Raw genomic sequence first — 18,761 nt, forward strand, 5'->3', positions numbered from 1 at the left:
TTTTCACGTGGTTCATGAGGCAAATCTGAAGCTTCATTTATCCATCACTACCAATTAATAAAACGTGAGTCGATGCACATCTCAATAGATGGGATGATTCATGATCGATTTTAACGTGGAGCGATTTGGTTCACTTCTGTGGGATTCTGATTCGATTCAAAAAGGTACAGCTCAGTTCAAGAGGCATTGAGTTTGTTGTTGTGATTTTACATAGATGTGAATGATCTTGGAGAACTGGAAAAGTGTCATTTCTTAAAGATAATAAAAATCTTGATAATGTACCTATATTTTAAAGTGTGAATGATTGATTGAATGATTGGAATGATTCAACGCACTTTCTGATTCAAATCGGTTTTTGTTACACCCCTAATGGTATACAGGAATATTTGGCTGTATTGATTTATTATAATATCTTTTTTTTTTTTGTTCTGTCATTAATTAATCTTGGGGGATACCTGGAATAGCTCACGCAGAGTGATAACCGCTTCATTTGCTGAGAGGAGGAATTCGTAGCAAGGATCAAAATTCCAACATTCCTCTCGCGGGACTTCCCCTCCGGCTTTGAATCATCGCGAAGATTTGTTTTGTATTTTTTTTTTTTTTTTTTTTTTTTTTTAGGCAGCCGGGTGCTAGCAACCCGATGGAGCCAAGTCCAAGAAAGGTGGAGACTCCTGCTCAACTTCCTGCACAATACTCTTGAAGCACCGCCAGGAGAGAAGAAGGGAGGCTTCTGCTTGGGCAAGGGCGAATGGATATACGGCTTTCTTTTTCCCCCTTAATTACTACCACATCGTAGTTGTTAACCATTTATACGCCCATCTACCTGACTTGTAGCTCGCTAGTTAGCCGCGAGGCTGCTGAAAAGGAGACGTTTGTTAATAGCAAAGGCGGTGCGAAGGACAGGAATGGGTGAGTTTTCCATGATGTGGCGCTTGTGTTGTTTGCCTATCCGCGCGTCTGTGTGTTTTTAAACGTTTCTTATGGCCACACTGTACACAAATAAAGCCCCATAAAGCATTCAAGTCTAATATCCGGGGTCTTAAGTCACACTGTAAGCGTTTGACGAACGGTGGTTAAAGTAAGCAATCCACTTAGGTTAGCCTAGCCTAGGAGAATAGCAAGCTAGCAAAGTCAACCGAATAAAACGCCTACTCCTCGTCTGCATTTCTCGCAATGTTGACGTAAACAATCCCAAAAGTGTGTCTAAATCACGCACTGCACTCACAGAACGGGTTTTTATGTATGAACTTTAATTGTGTGATGTTGGCTGTCTGAGTCGAACTAACTTAACAATCAGGCAACTTAATTTAGTTGATGTTAAGACCCAGGTTTAAATTGACAGTTATAGAATGTTCTTTTTTTCGTTTCAGATATAATTGATATTTGTTTTACGTAGCTGAGTTGTTGTGTCCACACTTTTTATTTATTTATTTATTTATTTTACACACCAGTGAGCAACTCTGCTTGTCAAAGTGATCTATTAAGTCGTTAGCGTAGCATTCCACTAGAAATTATATTTCACATGTCTTATGAAAGAAATAAAAAATGCCTTAAAGCACCGTTTTTGGCAATGCCAAGCTATTGTAAAAAAATATGAAGTGATTTTTGGTCATTATAAAATGAAAAATGTCTCCATCAGCTCATAAAATCAATTCTCACTAGGTGTTTTTGATTTTACTGTTATATTGGTCCAAATATACCAATAGTTTAATTGCTTTTAAAATGGAGATTAAACTGAAGAAATGAGGTTGATCTGTATAGTTTAAATTATAAAATACTTTTGCTTTAAGTTCAGACTGTTATTCTGACATTTTATTCATTTTCATGTTCTGTCTGTTACACTTAACATGGCCACTGAACATTGAAAACCTTCTGCACAAAATTATGCAACCTTCCTGCCGCATCTCTTGAGGCGGCTGTGTGACGAAGATGTGCATGTGGTTGTGTGCAGTTCTGTAACTCTGCTATGTTGCAAAACAGGTTTTAAACCTGTCATGGACAACAAAGGGTATTTTTAAGAGATTACTGCAATTCACGTGTGTTTTAATGAAATGCTATAAAAAATAAAGTAGCTTGGCTTGTGTTTATAAATAGCAGTACTTGAAAAATAGGTGCAGTCCTACACAAGTGCACAGAATAAATAAAGAATAAGATTTCCTGATGAGGTGATTTTTAACAATTATTTTTTCGACATTCTTTAAAAATATTTATAGTCATTTGTTGAGGATTAATTCAAAAAATGGAGACGTTTCACAGATCATCACCGCTATGCTTGTGAAATGTTTAGTTTAAAAGTAAAATATTAGCGCATATTTAAAAAAAAAAAAGATTTTCTTCTTAAATCCGTGGGAGACATTTTGTTGAAGTCACCCACGTCTTCAGTAGGCAATTTGTTTTTCTTTTCAAGCATGACCAAGCTTATATTTACAACCGAAACAACCCACATGTATGAAACAAAAGTGACATCAGCATCACAGAAATAAACAAATATAAAAAGTGGCAAGAGGCGCTTGCATACCCAATTTAGACTAGTTTGAAGTAACCGCTGATTTTGTATTTTGGGGGATCAGTTTTGTAATCGAAGGGTTTTGCAATTATTCTTCACTTCCTGTCAACAGATAAAAACTTTTGCGACTTTGAACAAACAACATATATTTGAAAATGCATTTTAGGTTAAGATTTTTTTCAAAGGACATCATTTGGTAGCTCATTCTAGTTTTTTTCCCCAGCTAGATTGTAGATAATGTACTTCTCACTGAGGTATGCTTTTCTTCAGTTGGCAAATGGCTGAGGGTCGTTCGAGCTGTGTTTCAACATGTCTGTGTGTAACTCTAGTCATGTCTCTCTTTCGCCTTCTCTCTGAGCTGTGCTGGCTGCATACCTGTGATAAACAGTAGATAAAGTTAGAAAATGAAAATATGATCATTGAATATGACTTTGGGATTTAATTCTATTTTCAATAGTGGTACAGTTATATAAAACTAGATCAATTAGAAGTATTTCTTCAGTAAACCTTTATTGAGAAGGTTAAGACGAAATTATGGTCATGGCAGAACATGAAATAGTTTTAAAAGCGTAGCTGTGCTCCCTGAACAATTGACTGTGCAATGTCAGATGTATTTAATGAGTGGGTTCAAGGAAAGAAATGTCATTGTAAGGCTTGCTAAATTTACACCATGGGGTTTGTGAAATGTGCATTTCCTGACAGACTGTATAATGTATGAAAACCAAAATGCGAGGCGCCGTGCAGACTTCCGGCTTTCACATAGAAAAGACCAAACAGAAATAAATAAATGAATGAAATGATAGATTCATTCAAATGATTTGACTCATTTAGTGCTTCGAGTGTTTATTTTCATTTATTTACTTTATATTTCATATTGTCTGCGTTTTATTATTGTGTAACGCCCCTTCCAGCATTCTTACCTCTCCTCTTTTGTTTTCCTCTTTACGACCGTGGTGTCCGGAGCAGAGGTTGTAGTGGAGTATGACTACGAAGCACTCCATGAGGATGAGCTGACCTTGCGAAAGGGGGACTTGATCAAGAACGTATGCCGCATAGAAGAGGATGGCTGGATGGAGGGAGATCTCAATGGGAAAAGAGGACTCTTTCCTGACAACTTTGTGAAGGTAAAAAACAAATGCCAGATTGGATATTGCAAAAAAAAATCTATACAGATGAGCGACAAAGAATCACGTTTTAACATCTATCAAAGCAGCAAGCAGTAAAGGCCTGGAAAAACATTTCAAATGGAACAGTCGATATCCCTAAATGAAATGGCTGCAGGCTATTGCCTCCCCAAAAAGATGAACCACTGAACTGCACTCGATACGCTTCCTGCGAACACTAAATTGATCTGGTTTGTTTTAGTTGTTTACTGATTTCAGTTGAGCTAATTGCTCCAAGTCTGCTTTGCTTTGCCCTATATTGTCCTCAGTGTTGCTTTGCCATCTGGTGGACGGACGGGGTGTATTTAGTTCAAAGATCAAGTTGTCAGCAATCCTTCCCTGCACATTTCTAATGTAGGCAGAGACGTTTTATGACTTTATGATCATCTGACGTCAAGATTTTCCCGTCAGTGCCCAACGACTACGTCTGTCGCCGTCCAGTGAATGTTCATTCCCAGCCGTGTGTCTGCTACTTTTCTTCAGTCTGTAAATCCTTGATAGTGAAACAGGTAATCTGCTAAGAAGACTGGATCTGTCACTACGTTTGGATAGATAATCCGCTAAGAAGCAGTACGGCCCGGTTCTTGAACTTTTGTGAGGCTACCACCATCTGAGAGGTTGTTCTTCATTACTTACCCCTTTTTGGGTTGGTTACTGCTGAACCACAAAGGGGACGTGAGATGAAATGGTAAGAGATTCAATTTTCCTCTGCCATGACCAGGTTGAGTTCACATGCATCTTCTCAAAGTATTCTCAGGTAACGTGACCATGGTTCTCAGGCCGAGATCATGATTCATGGTCACACAGTTACCATGTCACCGTGAGAACAGTTGTACTACAGTACAATACATTTAAAGAGGCCATAAACTGATTAAGTCAGATGTGGTAATTATTTACGTACACACGTAAAGTCCAACCAACACTTTGACTGTGTGTATATGTACAGCTGCACAGTTGGAAAGCACACACATGCACAAGCAAACTGAACTTCCTATTTAATGGAAGTGCAAAGTCAGCATGAACCAGGAAGCGGATGGTAAGCCCAGTCATTGTTCGGCTAAATAGAATGTTCCTGCACTGACACTGCCGTTGACACAGCTTTAATTTGAAAAGGAATTGATCCGACCCGTACGGTTCATAAGGAGTAACAGTCCGGAAATGTAACGTGTGTCTACAGTACACATTTTTCATTGCTGCTAACTTAACTTTTTTTTTTTCCTCCCTAAAGCATGTCTTGTATAATGTGGGACAAACAGATTTTTTTTTTTTTTACACATTCATATCCCAAATATATTAATATATATTAAATATTCTGCATATATGGACATTTGATTCAGTAGTTCAGAGAATGGATGAGGAATAGAATTGGTTATTAAATTGACAGATTTTGAAATACAGTTGGGCATGAGAAAAGCTTTGAAATCAATGTCTGATGTCACAGACATTCTTTAGAGTGATTGCAATCACAAAAGCATTTTAGCAAGGATTATTTATATCTGTTCTGACTGTTCAACAAGCTGGACGTAAGGCAAATTGGAAGTTTTCATTGTCTTTGTTGTTAAGTGCTTTGTTAGAGTTGTAGCTTTTGTGAAATCCATTCATCCGTTTTTTGTGTGCTATATTAATAAAGTTGTGTTGTGTTATATAGTATTGTCTCAGACTTAGACAAGAAAATTGTTTTTGTGGTAGAGTGATTTCAAAACTGGTTTTGTTTTACCTTAAAGCAAAAGGCTCATGTACTTTGAGAAACAGAAATACACTTAAGTTAATACATCCGTGAATTAATATAATTTATAGTTTTCGCCGAAACAGAGGACATTATATTCCAAATGCAATACTTATCGTATTCGTGTTCTGTGCATTGTGTTTTCAAAGGAAATAAAACAGGAGGCCAAGGAAGTGAGACCCGAATCCAAAGGGCAAGCCGCTCAGCCTCTGAAGAGAGAGAAGTCTGTAGGAAATGTTGCCAACTTGGTTCAGAGGATGAGTACCATCGGGATTCCAACTGGGGGTTTCCAGCCACGACCATCATCTACCACAAAGAGTAAGAAATAGCTGCAAAATGATTCATCTTTTTTTTTTTTTTTTTTTTTTTTAAACATTAGATTTTTGTTGCAGATGTACTGTTGAATAATAATAAAAAAAAAATCCACAACTGACTTTACTTTCTGTGAGCCTGGATGGTTCGTTCAGGATTTGTACAGTCATAAAAAACTTATGGTTTAAAAGTTAAGGAAATTTAAAAAGCAGGGGATTAACTATTTAACAGTACTTTCATTTTATGGTGGGAAAAATACAGTACTATACGTTTCTCAACATATTATATGTTAGCAAAAATACAATCGTAATCATTTAGTCCAAAAATCATTTGTGATTAACAATAAAAAAAAAAAATACATCAGGTTGGTGCAGGTTTTACACGCCCATGTTGTACCACTTGTAAAACTGTGGCAGTTAACACATTCACTGCAATTGACAGCAAGAGATGCCAATTATGATTAGCAGTGATTAAACTCCGCACCAACTTAATATAAATATAAATAGTATATATAAATAGTGTCGTTGCTGCTGCGCTCTCCCGCTGAAACATCCCACATGTAACAGTTCTCGTCTCCATTTTCTTAATCTTGCTTTTACTTCCTACGTATGTTTACACTGCTTACATTCTCATACCGCCTCTGCTTTTTTTTAATCCTAGAGGCCTTTGCACGTATGAACATGTAAAAAAGCAAACAGGTGAAGTTACGCAGCCGGTTTGTTTACTACCTCCCTACCTATCGTCTTTTCACAGAGCTGAAGAAGAGACAGTGCAAAGTCTTGTTTGACTATCAGCCGCAGAACGAAGATGAACTGGAGTTAAAAATTGGAGAGATTTTAGACATCACCGAAGAGGTATTTTCAACATTCTATCTAGTTTCTAAGATGCAAGCGTGGCATATCAAATTGACTTTTTTTTTCGTCCACTTTGTATGATAAGGCTGAAAGGTAGAAAAAGAAAGGTGAATTCTTGTTTCGTTTGATTTACGGCTGAATGATTTAACTGTTTGTCATGTATCCGGTTATATAACCTTAAAATGCGAAAATGCAGAGTGCACGTCAGAGAGGAAATGGGGTGTTGGCATAAAATTCGTGTGGCATGTTTTCACTTACTGCAAAACAGGTTTGTTACACTTTGCAATTGCACTAATATGGAAGATTTTTTAACCTTTAAATGTATGCAAAGCAAGAAACAAATTCTATAGTCGGGGAAAGGTAGCCAGCTGTTGCTAACAGTAATTTTAATTTGGCTGTTCGTGTGCACAGGTTGAAGAGGGTTGGTGGAGCGGCGTCATCGAGGGCAAGTCAGGACTCTTCCCTTCCAACTTTGTCAAAGAGTTGGATGTTGCGAAAGACGACGGAGAATCAAATGATACGACACCAGAAGAGGCTGGTAAGAATCAGAGCGCAAATGAAAAGACAAATGTAGGTGACAAATGCAAATGTAGGTCATGGTGCACTACGTCTTTAAAAAAAAAAAATGGAACTGCTGTGGCCACAGGGAACACAAATGTAAAGTGAGTTTATTTAGTGGGATGTCAGTTGGGACGCAAGAATGGAGGCTGCATGTGAGTAAGACCTACACTAGATGGTGCTGTAAATGTATTTTTTTTATTTATTTTTTGCTGCCTCATGTCAGGTGACTTGGAGTCATCACTATATTTGCCTCCAACCTGTAATATAATGAGGGCAAAATTTATATCTGGACTACTCACTTTTTGTATCTTCTCCACAGATGGTGTAGAAAACACAGTGACACCATCATCGCCAACACCTTCTTCAGGCAATGGAGCTATTGTCCAGCCCAAAAAAATCCAACGTATCGGTTTTGGCGATATTTTCAAAGAAGGGTCAGTGAAATCAAAGGTCCGAATCCCTAATTTGGAGCCAGAAGAAAAAAAGGAAAATGTGAGTCTGATTACATTCCTTAATGTTTTTTTTTTTTTTTTGTATGGGACTTCCACAATGAAGTTAAAAAAAGGCAGAACAATCCTATGAGGGCACATTTTTTGTAAAGTGACGCCATGGTACCGTGAATTGCTAAAACTTGGAAAACAAGCACAGTCGTAAATAATTATTGTAACTAGTGATTGATATGGATTTTTTTCAGGTACATGCAGATTCTGCTATTAGGCAGAAATAGAACATTGTTTATTGATTTAATGGGATGATAAATAAAATATATATATATATTGGGGATAAAATAAGGTTTTAAAATTCTCCCTTTCTCTATCTCTCCTCTCTCCCTTCTTTTCTCTTCTCAACAGCCATTGCAGTATCTTTCAACCACTAACTCAGCTTCTATAGTTCTGTGCTACTCACACACGCTCCCAACCCCAATAGCACATATCGTTTAATATTTCCATTTGACTAATTTAATAATTCCCATACAGTATTACTGTATACTTCTCATCTGGCTTTTCACTCACTGTAGTCAGTAATATCGGCAGTTGCAATTGACGGTTTCCTTTCGTGGAGCACAAAAGGAAACTTCAAATCAGTTCTCAGCTTTGCCTTTTGCATTAATTCATTCATCTATTTTCTTTAACGTTTAACATCCCAAAGAAATTAAAATGATCCTTTTAAAAAAATACGACTGTATTGTACTCCGATGAAAACTTTTTTTTTTATTTAAATTTCTTTAACTCCTTCCTTGTCCATTGATGTCCTATAAATCATTTCCATCTTTCATGTTTTGTTTGCTCCATTTCAGCCAATCCCTTCATTACCATCAGTCGCAAAGCCTGCCTTTCCCAACGTGATCGAAATGCACAAGGGCGAAGGAGATAGCAACTCTAAAGGTAAAATACATCCCCGAGTTTTTTTGTTATCTGTTCTTTTGTATCCTATAAACCCTCTTCTGAATATCCTTCAATCTCTGTGTCCAAAGCAAAAGAGTTCTGTAAGGTCACCTTTGCTTTTGAGGCTACAAATGAGGATGAACTGACTTTGCACGAGGATGACATCATCTCTATCATAAGCAAGGTAAGATGTAGCGAAATGTCAGATTTCATAAGCATACAAATAGCTTCGTACGGTTAGAATTCAAATTGAGTGTGGCATTTATATGTCACCTGTGGTTTTCAGTCCCTCCAAACAATCTGGCAGGGTTTTTTTGGTGAACTTGTGACCTAAAATGCATTTTTGCCTCTCATATTACTTTGGTCTGATGTCTCTGCATGCTCACAAAACCAAAAAGATTAATTAAAGCAAACAATCCATACCTGCGGTTGCCACACATACTAGAACCATATAATTAACATTTTGGCATGAATCATAAGACTGACTTAATGACAAAATGAGCTTTCAGTTTGATAAGAGGTGCGAGTAGGGACTAAAATTTGGAGAAGTTATGATAACGTCATTACATCGAGACAGCAATCTGAATTACTACTGTTTATTTGCACACTATGTTCTGCTTTGTTTCAAGTGTTATTAAATTAATTTAAATAAGTCCCGCTGGAGCCTATCACCATTAGTTTATAAAGTATCATATGTATATGAAATGATTTTTCTAAGTTTAATTTTTCATTTTTAATTGGCTTTGGTTTTTTGTTGTTTTTTTGACAGGTATCGGGATATCTATTTAATTAGAGCACACTAGGAGGCTTTCATTATCACATTGGAATGACTTAACTCAAACCTACATTTTTAATTAGATTTGATTGATTTGAATCCTTCAATTTGAAATGTAATAATTGCATTGCAAATTAAATAAAAAAAAGTCTCAAGCAATGTTTTTAAATTCAAATTTAACCAAATATTTTACGTGGGTTCATTTCAGCGAATGAGATCATTTCAATAACCATTTTACTATATAATCTGAAGGGACAATAGTCACAAAATGTTCAGGTGACTTTTTAAGTTATTGGAATTGGCCTTGTCGGGGGTCAACCAAACAATTCAGCCAACAAAAGCATTTCGGAAACATGAATCATAGATTGAAGAAACGAACCAGAAAAGGCAAACATCTGGTTTCCCAGCGCTTGCAGATTTCTGTCCTATGTGAGTTTTTGACATTTCCATCCCCTCCTTGGTGGTTTGTGACAGGACACAGGAGAGCCTGGGTGGTGGCGAGGGGAGGTTGGTGGCAAAGAAGGTGTCTTTCCTGACAACTTTGTAGCCATGCTGTCTGACACAGAAAAAGAGGTAAGGTTAGTTTAATGAAAATAGTTTCCCACTAAAAATCTGAAAGTCCTTTTTAACAGTTTTAGCAATACAGAGGACATGATTCCATTAAACTGGAAACGAAATGGACTACGATATATGTAATAATTGAAAAAAATAGGTACATCCTCACAATCTAATAATGTCTAATTCAAACAGATGATATTGATCGCTTTTGACAATTCATAAATTGGTTCCTGTATCCACGTATACATCTGTATTATTTTTTGCGTGTTATAACTTTTTACAGTATAGAATCCGAGACTTTATTGTGTATATTGTTCAAGCCATTACTTATGGAAGGATTTAATCTACCACAGCGAAAACATGTCTGCTGTTGTTTTTCCAGGCTTTTCTATCTCGAGGGTCGCGCAAGTCCTCACTCAAGCAAGATTCTGAAGAGGTAGGAGGATATCAGCCATGTCCTTCACAAAAATTGCTTGATGAAAGAATGTTAATGGAGACATTGTGGCGTTAACAACATTGTGACATTAAATTGTCCAGATTGTAGGAAAAGTTCTGCTTGTTAATAATTTTGTAAAATAATTATGATATTGCAACAAAAAAATCTTCAGTAAGAGCGGTAATCATAATAGTTTAGCTATTGATTTAAATTAGTTTTGCTTGATGATATCATGAAACTGTGATTGTGAGTTGTGTGTAATACAGTAAAATCCCCAGCTAGTCCCGTTATGGAAAACAAGACTCTAGCATTTGTGTTCATAGTTACAATGTTTGTAGCAGTTAAACCCAAGCCACATGGAGCCCATTCCAATTAAAGGATCTTATCAGAATATCCTTATTTAAACCAAATTGAATCTAATGTTCCTGCTTACTGTACGTCACTGTGTGATGGTATTTCTCTATTTAGGATAAGAATCTCTGTCTCTTATTGAGTAAACTACTTGCTCTGGCCTACTTTTCACTGTTTTTTTTTAAATATTATTTCAGAAACCAAAGAAGCCACCTCCACCGTCAAAACACATAGGTAAGAACCTCAGACTCATTAAATGTTATTGGTTTTTGTTTATTTACAGAGCTTAAGGTTGGTATTTGTTGCATGTTGCCAACATGTGTTTCCAGTTTTCAGGGTTAGGGCTAATGTGTTAATTAGCCATATGTTGCACTGTTCAAACGTCAGCAGTCTCCAATCTCCTCCCACTGTACAAAACTGAGAGATTTGTTGATCAGGCGTAGAGGAACAATCAGATTTATTTTTCCTCCCATAAAAATCCAATTTCTAATTCGATTCCATTTTCTCCGTTCACTTGTTGAAACAAAAAAATGACAATTTAAAAACGTTTTGCTTTTTTTTTTTTTTTTCCCAGCAAGGTTTTCCTCAATATTTACTTGCCTCCACTTCCTTAGCAATAGTTGATTTAAAAAAATATATAAATACATTTATAAATTACAGTATTTTTCCTGGCTCAAATTGGGACAGAATTGGTGCCCATTCTGATATTTCATGTGCACGTATGCCAAGCCTCAACTGGCTCAAACACTATTTCTATAAGTATTTCCATGCATTTTCTTGTTCTTATAGTTTCAAACAAGTATGTGGAGGTCCACTCTAGAACAACATGTCACAAACGATTTTCATAGTCTAAAAATATGGCAGAGTTGTTTTCTTCTCTTTAATCTGGAAGGTACCACATAGGGTACCCAACCACATGCAGCTATTTATTCACACAGTGTTTTTCTTTTTTTCTTTTGTTCACTGTATAGCAAAAACATGATTTGTCTCCGTTTGTGATTTATTGTTTACTTTATTAAAAAAAAATCTTTTTTCATGCTTTAACAGCTCTCAAACCAGAGGTTCCCAGTGCTGACAAGAAGCCGCATGCCATCAGGCCAGAGGACAAAAGTACAAATTCCTTCATTCTCATTTTATGCAGTAACTCGAGGGGTGGCGAGTTGGCCGGCAATCAATGGGATAGTTTGCTGTAATCATTTCTGGAAACCCAATTGCTATAATGGACCGTAGCTATTGAAATAATGAATGGTGACTTACCCATGTGTGCCTATCTTGAGCTGTTGAATGGTGAACGCTGGATGTTAGTCTTCTTTTAATTAGGTGTGGCTGAAAATAATGATTACCTCAAACACTTGTGCAACAAGCTATTACGGTAAGGGTAATGGATTCATGTCGGGCCACAAAATACTTGATTGACGCGGTTTATATTTACAATCAAATAATTTCATCAACCGTAATGGGTTTTACTGTTTATCGTATGATGCCATCTCTAGTGGTTGTTTCAGATTTCATTAGACTGTTGTGGTATTTTACTTGCTCACATCCTTTCAGTGAGTTTCTCCATGATTAAGTACATCTGCAAATCTCTTGGATCCATTTCAGTTGACAGGCCGATCCCAGAGCCAAAACCATCCAAGCCTGCCGCACCACTCCCACCCAAAAAGCCTGTCCCGCCTCCAGGCAAAGGCAGACAAGGACACCTCCCACCAAAGCGCTCAGACAAGCCTCTGGCTCCATCACCAAATTTGAAGTATGTTTCTTCTGTTCTCGCAGGATCTGTGATATTATGATGTCTTGAGCCACTTCTACCCTTCTGTATAATTATTTCTTTTCCTACCAGGCACAATGGGGAAATCCCTACATCTCGTCCAAAGCCTGACTTGGATCTATTACTTCCCCCAAAACCCAAAACGCCCTCAGCGGACACAGGGGAGAAAAACTTCGAATCACGTATGAATGATTTAATTTTTCCTCGCCGACAACTGGTTGCTTTTTTGAAATTTTTGCCTGCAGAGAGGCTTAAACTCACTAACCTCCAGCCTCCACGCTCAAGGCTTTACAGATGTACTGCTGCTTCTGAGTCTGTTCACCAAATTACATATACTTGTCAGCAGGCTTGCACAATTTAATGTGTTTTTTTCTTGTTTGGCCTTTTAATATTTTTTCTTTATAACAAACAAACTGTTTATTTTTGCGCCCTTCGTGGCTTCGGCAGCCTGCTGATTGTCAATCTTTTCACTAAAGGCATGGTGTGGAAGAGACAGGAACTAGTTAACGACAGAGATGGTTTTGTGATTCATTTGGAAGTGGTTCGTGTGCGCAATGTCAGACAATGACCGACATACTGTACAGTTCGCTGCGAAGTATGTTTAAAGACCAAAGCAAGTAGCACGGAAGAGAAACATCCCAGTAAGAAACAGTCATTAAAATTTATTTCACTTTGTTGTACCGATGAAAAGAAAAAATGGTGAGGGACGGGGTAGGATAGGCTTGAAAAATCCCAAAGTGCATAATGTGTAAAGATTCATATAGGGCGGGTTTATATTCCTTGCTAAAAAAAAAGTCTGTTATGTGGTGTGCATAAGATTTTGTTTACATTTTCAGTTTTCAATTTTGTTGAAATATTTTACTGCTTTGGCACCCGCAAGTAGAGATATGGCGTTGAGCCTGAGATGGATTCAGTGAGCAGGCCTACGTTTCCTCTTTTGCAAGTTATTTTAGTGGCGGGGACAGATGGTGGTAATGATGTCCTAAAACTCCCGTCTGCTCAGCAAGAACTCATCTGACAAGTTGTCATGATACAAGAAAATGCAATCTTTTCACATTTCTTGTTTACTAACTAGAGGAGTGATGCAGGTGCAAAGTTCAACAGTCACCCAAGTCGCACATAATTTCACTTCTTTGTTTGCACTTATAACTTCTCAACCTGGACAAAATAGCATGCTTTTATTAATGTGTTAATTCTGTACAGCATAGTTTAAATGTGTTAGAAAAAAGAACTTGAGTAATGGCCCATGTTAATTATAATTACTAATTGTTATCATAATATATAATAATTTAATAATGATTTCCCATATTAGTAGTTTTAACTGTAAAATTTCAACAAACTTTGATGAATCTAAGAAATATTTCATGATCATTAAACACACTCGTCTGATATTACCCTTAAAGGTAAATGGAATACAGATGATCGGGTGATTAAATGCACCATTAAAAAAAAACTTTGAAAAAAAGGATGCAACAATAAATCTGATCTTATTGACAAATCTTTCTTTTCTCAACAGCGCTAATTAGTTTTGACGAGGTTTCATCCAACTCAGAAAAGCTGTCTCATCCCACTGCTAACAGACCAAAGATTATCGGCCGGAGGTTGCCCGCCCAATTTGGTGGAGGACATTCGGTGAGCACCAACTAATTCTTGTTTTGATTTTAGTTTGCATTCGTATTTGGCAAAATTGATCATATTTGAAAAAATATCACATTTTAAAATGCATGCAATATATTGGTACTGTTATTATTATTATTATTAAACAATGATATTATTAAATAATTAAACAAAACTTCCTTGCAGCCCAACAAGGAAATTGTCCTGGACAAAGCTTTCAAGTTAGATGAGGAGGATGGTGCCAAAATAAAGCCTCTAGAACCCAGAAAGGTAATTTTTGATTACTTTTGAAACTAGTTTTTATCATGGTCAACTTTTGATAACCATCAGAGACCTGACTAAGTGTTTTTTGAATTAACTAACCCAATGCTCTCTTGAATCAGTTAAATATAATCAGGTTTTGGAACTGTCAATAAAAACAAAATAAATCAGTGCCTTTTTACAAGCAATGCTTAGGTAAACAGCATAAAGTGTTGCTGTGCTCCATGTTTGTGGATCACACCCACAAAAAAAAAAAAAAAAACATGTCAAGGTAGTTGAAGCGTGTATGGTTGTGTGACAAGATAATAGCTTGCCGGTCATAGACATGCGAGGAAGTCGATCACATGTTGCATTAGCATTTCGCTTTATTGTGCTACCAATAATAGCAAGTGAAAGCTATTGTTCACTCCGAAGATTTTCACAATGGGTTGTTGTCTGGCTGTATTAAGTAATAATTTCATCAGATTTGTTTTTCATTCATTTTCCTTGCTGAAACTCTGGTTAATTGGTAGTATTCCTAAATATTCCTATTATTGATTTTATACAGTAGTACATATTTTTTGTCTCTCACTCTCTATTTTCTTCTCTCCCTGAACTCCCCTCCCATTCAGCCTACACACAACTCGTCCCCGTTGCCGCCATTCCATAAACCCAGTATGGAGGCCAAACTCAACCCAGCATCCACAAACCTAAGCTCAGACAGCAGTTTTCTGGGCAGAGAAGATCCCAAATCCCAGATGGAAGAGCTTAGAAGTCAGATGAAGGATCTTCTGCTATCAGTGGAGCTGTTCAAGGCCCAGCAAATGTAATTATTACATCGAATAAGAACACATATCGCCTAATCTTGCGGAAATTAAAGACTACCAACGGTTGAAAAAACAAATAGCTATTTAAACCATAGCTGCAAACACTTTTTTTGTATTTATCAGCCTATATAGTTCTGCCTGCTTGCCAATGAATGGTCAATCTAAATTCACAATTTGTTACACGAGTTACATGTATGTGAAAAAATGCAGTTGAAAATGTCCATATTAAATTCACAAACATGTTTTGACTCAATTGCTAATTAACACTTGTGCATATTTCTAGGAAAGAAATAACAGAGCTTCGTGGAGAACTGGATGAGGAAAGGAAAAAGCGTGTAGCCCTGCAGGTAGTATTGATCTCCATAAAAACACATGCTGGGTTGTCTGCATTTATAATGCCAAATATTGATGGATTCACTAATGGGCAAAAATGAGATATATCAACTTGGATGATCATGATTAAGCATGTATATCACTACTGTCCTTTGCGATACATTATACAGCACCATTATAATTTGCATATCACGTTTCTTCCCTTAGACTTTTCACAGCAAGATTCCTCCAAGCCACAGCGGGGGGGCTGGAGAAAATTAACCTTGGCTCTGAGTGTTTTGCATTCTGTGTCCTGTCAGATGGAGCTAAATAAGCTAAAGATGGCCATCCACTCAACGTGAAGCTGAGCTGAAGGTCCAGTTGCTAGCCTAATGACCAACTAAAGAGAGATGGTTTTGGGGTGGACGGCTGCAGGAGGCGGAAGACAACAGACAGCTGAATGGGCAGAAAGAGGGTGCAATTATTTCTATTACATCTACAAATTCAACTCCCCATATTTGTAAGATTTAAATTTTTTTGCACATATATTGTTTTGTTTTCAAGCTAAATGTAATTAAATTACAGATGTGTATATAACTATTTTTTTGCCAACACGGAAAAAAAAACAACGAGGCCTTACTTCAAACTACTGTGCATGTCTTCTTCTCGCATGTCTTCTGTTCCTTCCTGCCCTTGACAGAAGGTCGCTCTCAGTACTACTGACTATATACAAAGCAGGGGATCTTTGTTTCTACACCTAATTTTCCACACGCTTATGTTTTAAGCGCAATTTTTTAAACTTTTCCTTTTAATTTCTCTTTCTAACAAATCATTTCCCTTTCCTTTCCTCTTGAGGGGGTTGTAGCTGAAATCCAATCATTCCTTGCAGCGTTCCAGAGGAAGCTCACTCTCTTCTTTATTTGTTCTCTTTTTTTTTTTTGTATGCATTTTCCAGCATTCCTATCCAGGGAAACACTACTGTGCCTGTAATATAGTTGTAATAAGTGTTGTTATGGAAGCTTAACATTTACCACAACGGTGTCTGAAAAAAAATTGCATCTCGATATTGCGTGTCTATATTTTTTAAACTCTACTGACATACTTTTGAGGGCCTCTCCTATAGTTGTTATCTTTAACATGAGACTGGGAATGTTGTCTAAAATTTAGCAGCAGCCTGCATGAAAAACTAAATAGGAAAGTAAGGAACAGTTTATTGTCTCCTTCCGATTCCAAAAGTTTTTCTGGTTAGTGCCTAAGGATGTTTATGCGAAAATTGATAATTTCTGCAGCTTGCTTACTTGTTCTACTCAGGCCGCTATATTCCAGGTGGTCCATTCTACCTCTTCCTCCTATCTATCCTAGCTTTGTGTCAAACTGAACAAAATAATTTGTTTTTTGATTATATGGCAAAGCCTCTTCATTGCCCATCAATTGTCCTTGTTGTCTTTTTATACAGGAGCTATTTAGGGCCACAGTAAAAAACATGAGGGGGAGAAAAAGTCCAATTTTCATGAGATTGAAGTAATTTCAATAAGTGAATTTTAAAAGACCAAAATGAAAACGGCAATCTCGACCTTGCCTGAAATAAGTATTAAAAGGAAATATTTTTCCAAAACCCTCGCGGTTAGATGCTTTTTGGTCTGTAGTTCTAAATTGTGGTGTAACAAAGCAATTTAAAATTGAACTAAAGTTGAATTTGAATATATCCATAACAGCCACACAGGGTATACCTTCATGATCGTAATATTGCATTCCATTTATGACTTACCTCCCAACCCACCAATGTGACTATCTTCATGAGGTGAGATTTTTTTTTTTTTTCTTGAGTGTATATATATATATTATTGTTTTCAGGGTGGCCGTAATACTAATTCATATTTTGGGTCAGGTCTCGTTCCAAGTAGTTTAGGAAAAGTGGCAAACTAGCAATAACAAGAAACATAAATATGGTATTACATTTGCTATCGGAAATTGTAATCCCCCTTGAATCTACATTTTATGACTGTTGTACTGTTTTGTTGAAGGCAATCGTTCATAACTCGAGACTTTAAGCAGGTAGTTTGCTCTGGGCACCACCAGGTTAAATGGCTAAGAATTATTTCGTTCATATGCATAGCATACTGGCATACCCCCCCCCCCCCCCCCCCCCCATGCTACAAAATAATCTTTGTACAATTCTCCAAGTTTTAATCCCAAACTTCTTCCACCACTGCATGTCAAAAATCATTTGAGTTGTTATTGATGTGGTTGTCAACGTGACCTCATAAGTATTGAACATTTTCCTTGCCTACAGCAGTTGCTGAACATGTTAGCAAGCTGCCTGTTAGCAATATTAGCATCAAGCTACATGCTAATGATGCTGGGAACCAAGTTAAGAGGAAATCACCCCACACCTCTCTCAAAAAAACTTTCTTTGGCCTTCTGCTGATGTGTATAACACGTGCAAGTTCTGATTATTGTCATTATTGTGATTACTATTTTTTTATTATTATTATTATAAATCCCACCAGTGTCTTAAAGGAGTTACTTCCCAATCAAGCTTTTGTGTTTGTGTTGCTGATCAACTTGCACACTTAAAAGGGCGTTTAATGGTATTCAAGTTTGTTTTCTGTTTTCATGTGAATGCTTTGACAAAGTTGTCACTGTGTTTGACCTTTGTCTATGTGCCTGACATGTTATACAATCTCTCCCTATAGCCTTTCGAGGACGCGGCTGCTCTATTTGATAATCACATTGTGGGAAAAGAGGGATCAGGGATAGCTGTTGATGTAATATATGATCTGCGCTTTACTTTTATATACTGTACATTCCGGAGATTGACACCAAGAAATGATGAAATCTGCACATTTACAAGTTTAATTTCGAAATAATTTTGTTTACATACATGAGCTGTATCCTTGCATGAGCTGAGATTCTTTCAAAAAAAATAAATATCTTTATTTACTGTCTAAGTGACATTGCTTCTGTATTTATACTCATCATAAAACCTCCCTGCCAAATTTCCATTCGCAGACGCAAGGCCCTGTGAGACTTGTTTCATGCTCGTCTTGTTCCTGGAAGATATTTTCAGAGCAGAGAGAGTGTTTCTGAGGAAATACAGATAAGTACGACCAAAGTTTTGTTTAACCTTGTGTTTGTGTGGTAGAAAAAGGTATACAGTGATCCCTCGCTACTTCGCGTTTCGTTTATCGCGGCTTCACGACATCGCTGATTTTTTTTCCATATTAAAAAAAAACTAAAAGTCAAAATAAAACTTCTAAATTGAGGAAACGTGTCTAACCTTTAGGACTATGCAGTATTGCTCTGAATGTTCGTTTACATTCTTTCAGATGTCCGTTTTCGCGTGTTAGCACGAAAGCGAATTAGCATC

The 18,761-nt window shown here is 37.0% G+C and overlaps 1 protein-coding gene across 1 annotated transcript; it reads left to right on the top strand.

Moving 5' to 3' along the window:
* Positions 1 to 611: 611 nt before the first annotated feature.
* Positions 612 to 18,342, top strand: cd2ap (CD2-associated protein). Its single transcript, XM_088361562.1, has 19 exons — positions 612 to 909; positions 3,473 to 3,630; positions 5,545 to 5,713; positions 6,461 to 6,561; positions 6,973 to 7,099; positions 7,442 to 7,614; positions 8,420 to 8,507; positions 8,597 to 8,691; positions 9,757 to 9,855; positions 10,223 to 10,276; positions 10,825 to 10,861; positions 11,675 to 11,737; positions 12,230 to 12,377; positions 12,468 to 12,577; positions 13,912 to 14,027; positions 14,199 to 14,282; positions 14,885 to 15,078; positions 15,363 to 15,426; positions 15,712 to 18,342. The coding sequence occupies exons 1-19, from the start codon at positions 906 to 908 to the stop codon at positions 15,751 to 15,753; spliced, it is 1,926 nt and encodes a 641-aa protein (XP_088217688.1). The 5' UTR covers positions 612 to 905; the 3' UTR covers positions 15,754 to 18,342.
* Positions 18,343 to 18,761: the final 419 nt, after the last annotated feature.

This window comes from Syngnathus floridae, chromosome 19, assembly GCF_059516105.1.
Source record: "Syngnathus floridae isolate MCC-2025c chromosome 19, RoL_Sflo_1.0, whole genome shotgun sequence".
Lineage (NCBI taxonomy): Eukaryota > Metazoa > Chordata > Actinopteri > Syngnathiformes > Syngnathidae > Syngnathus > Syngnathus floridae.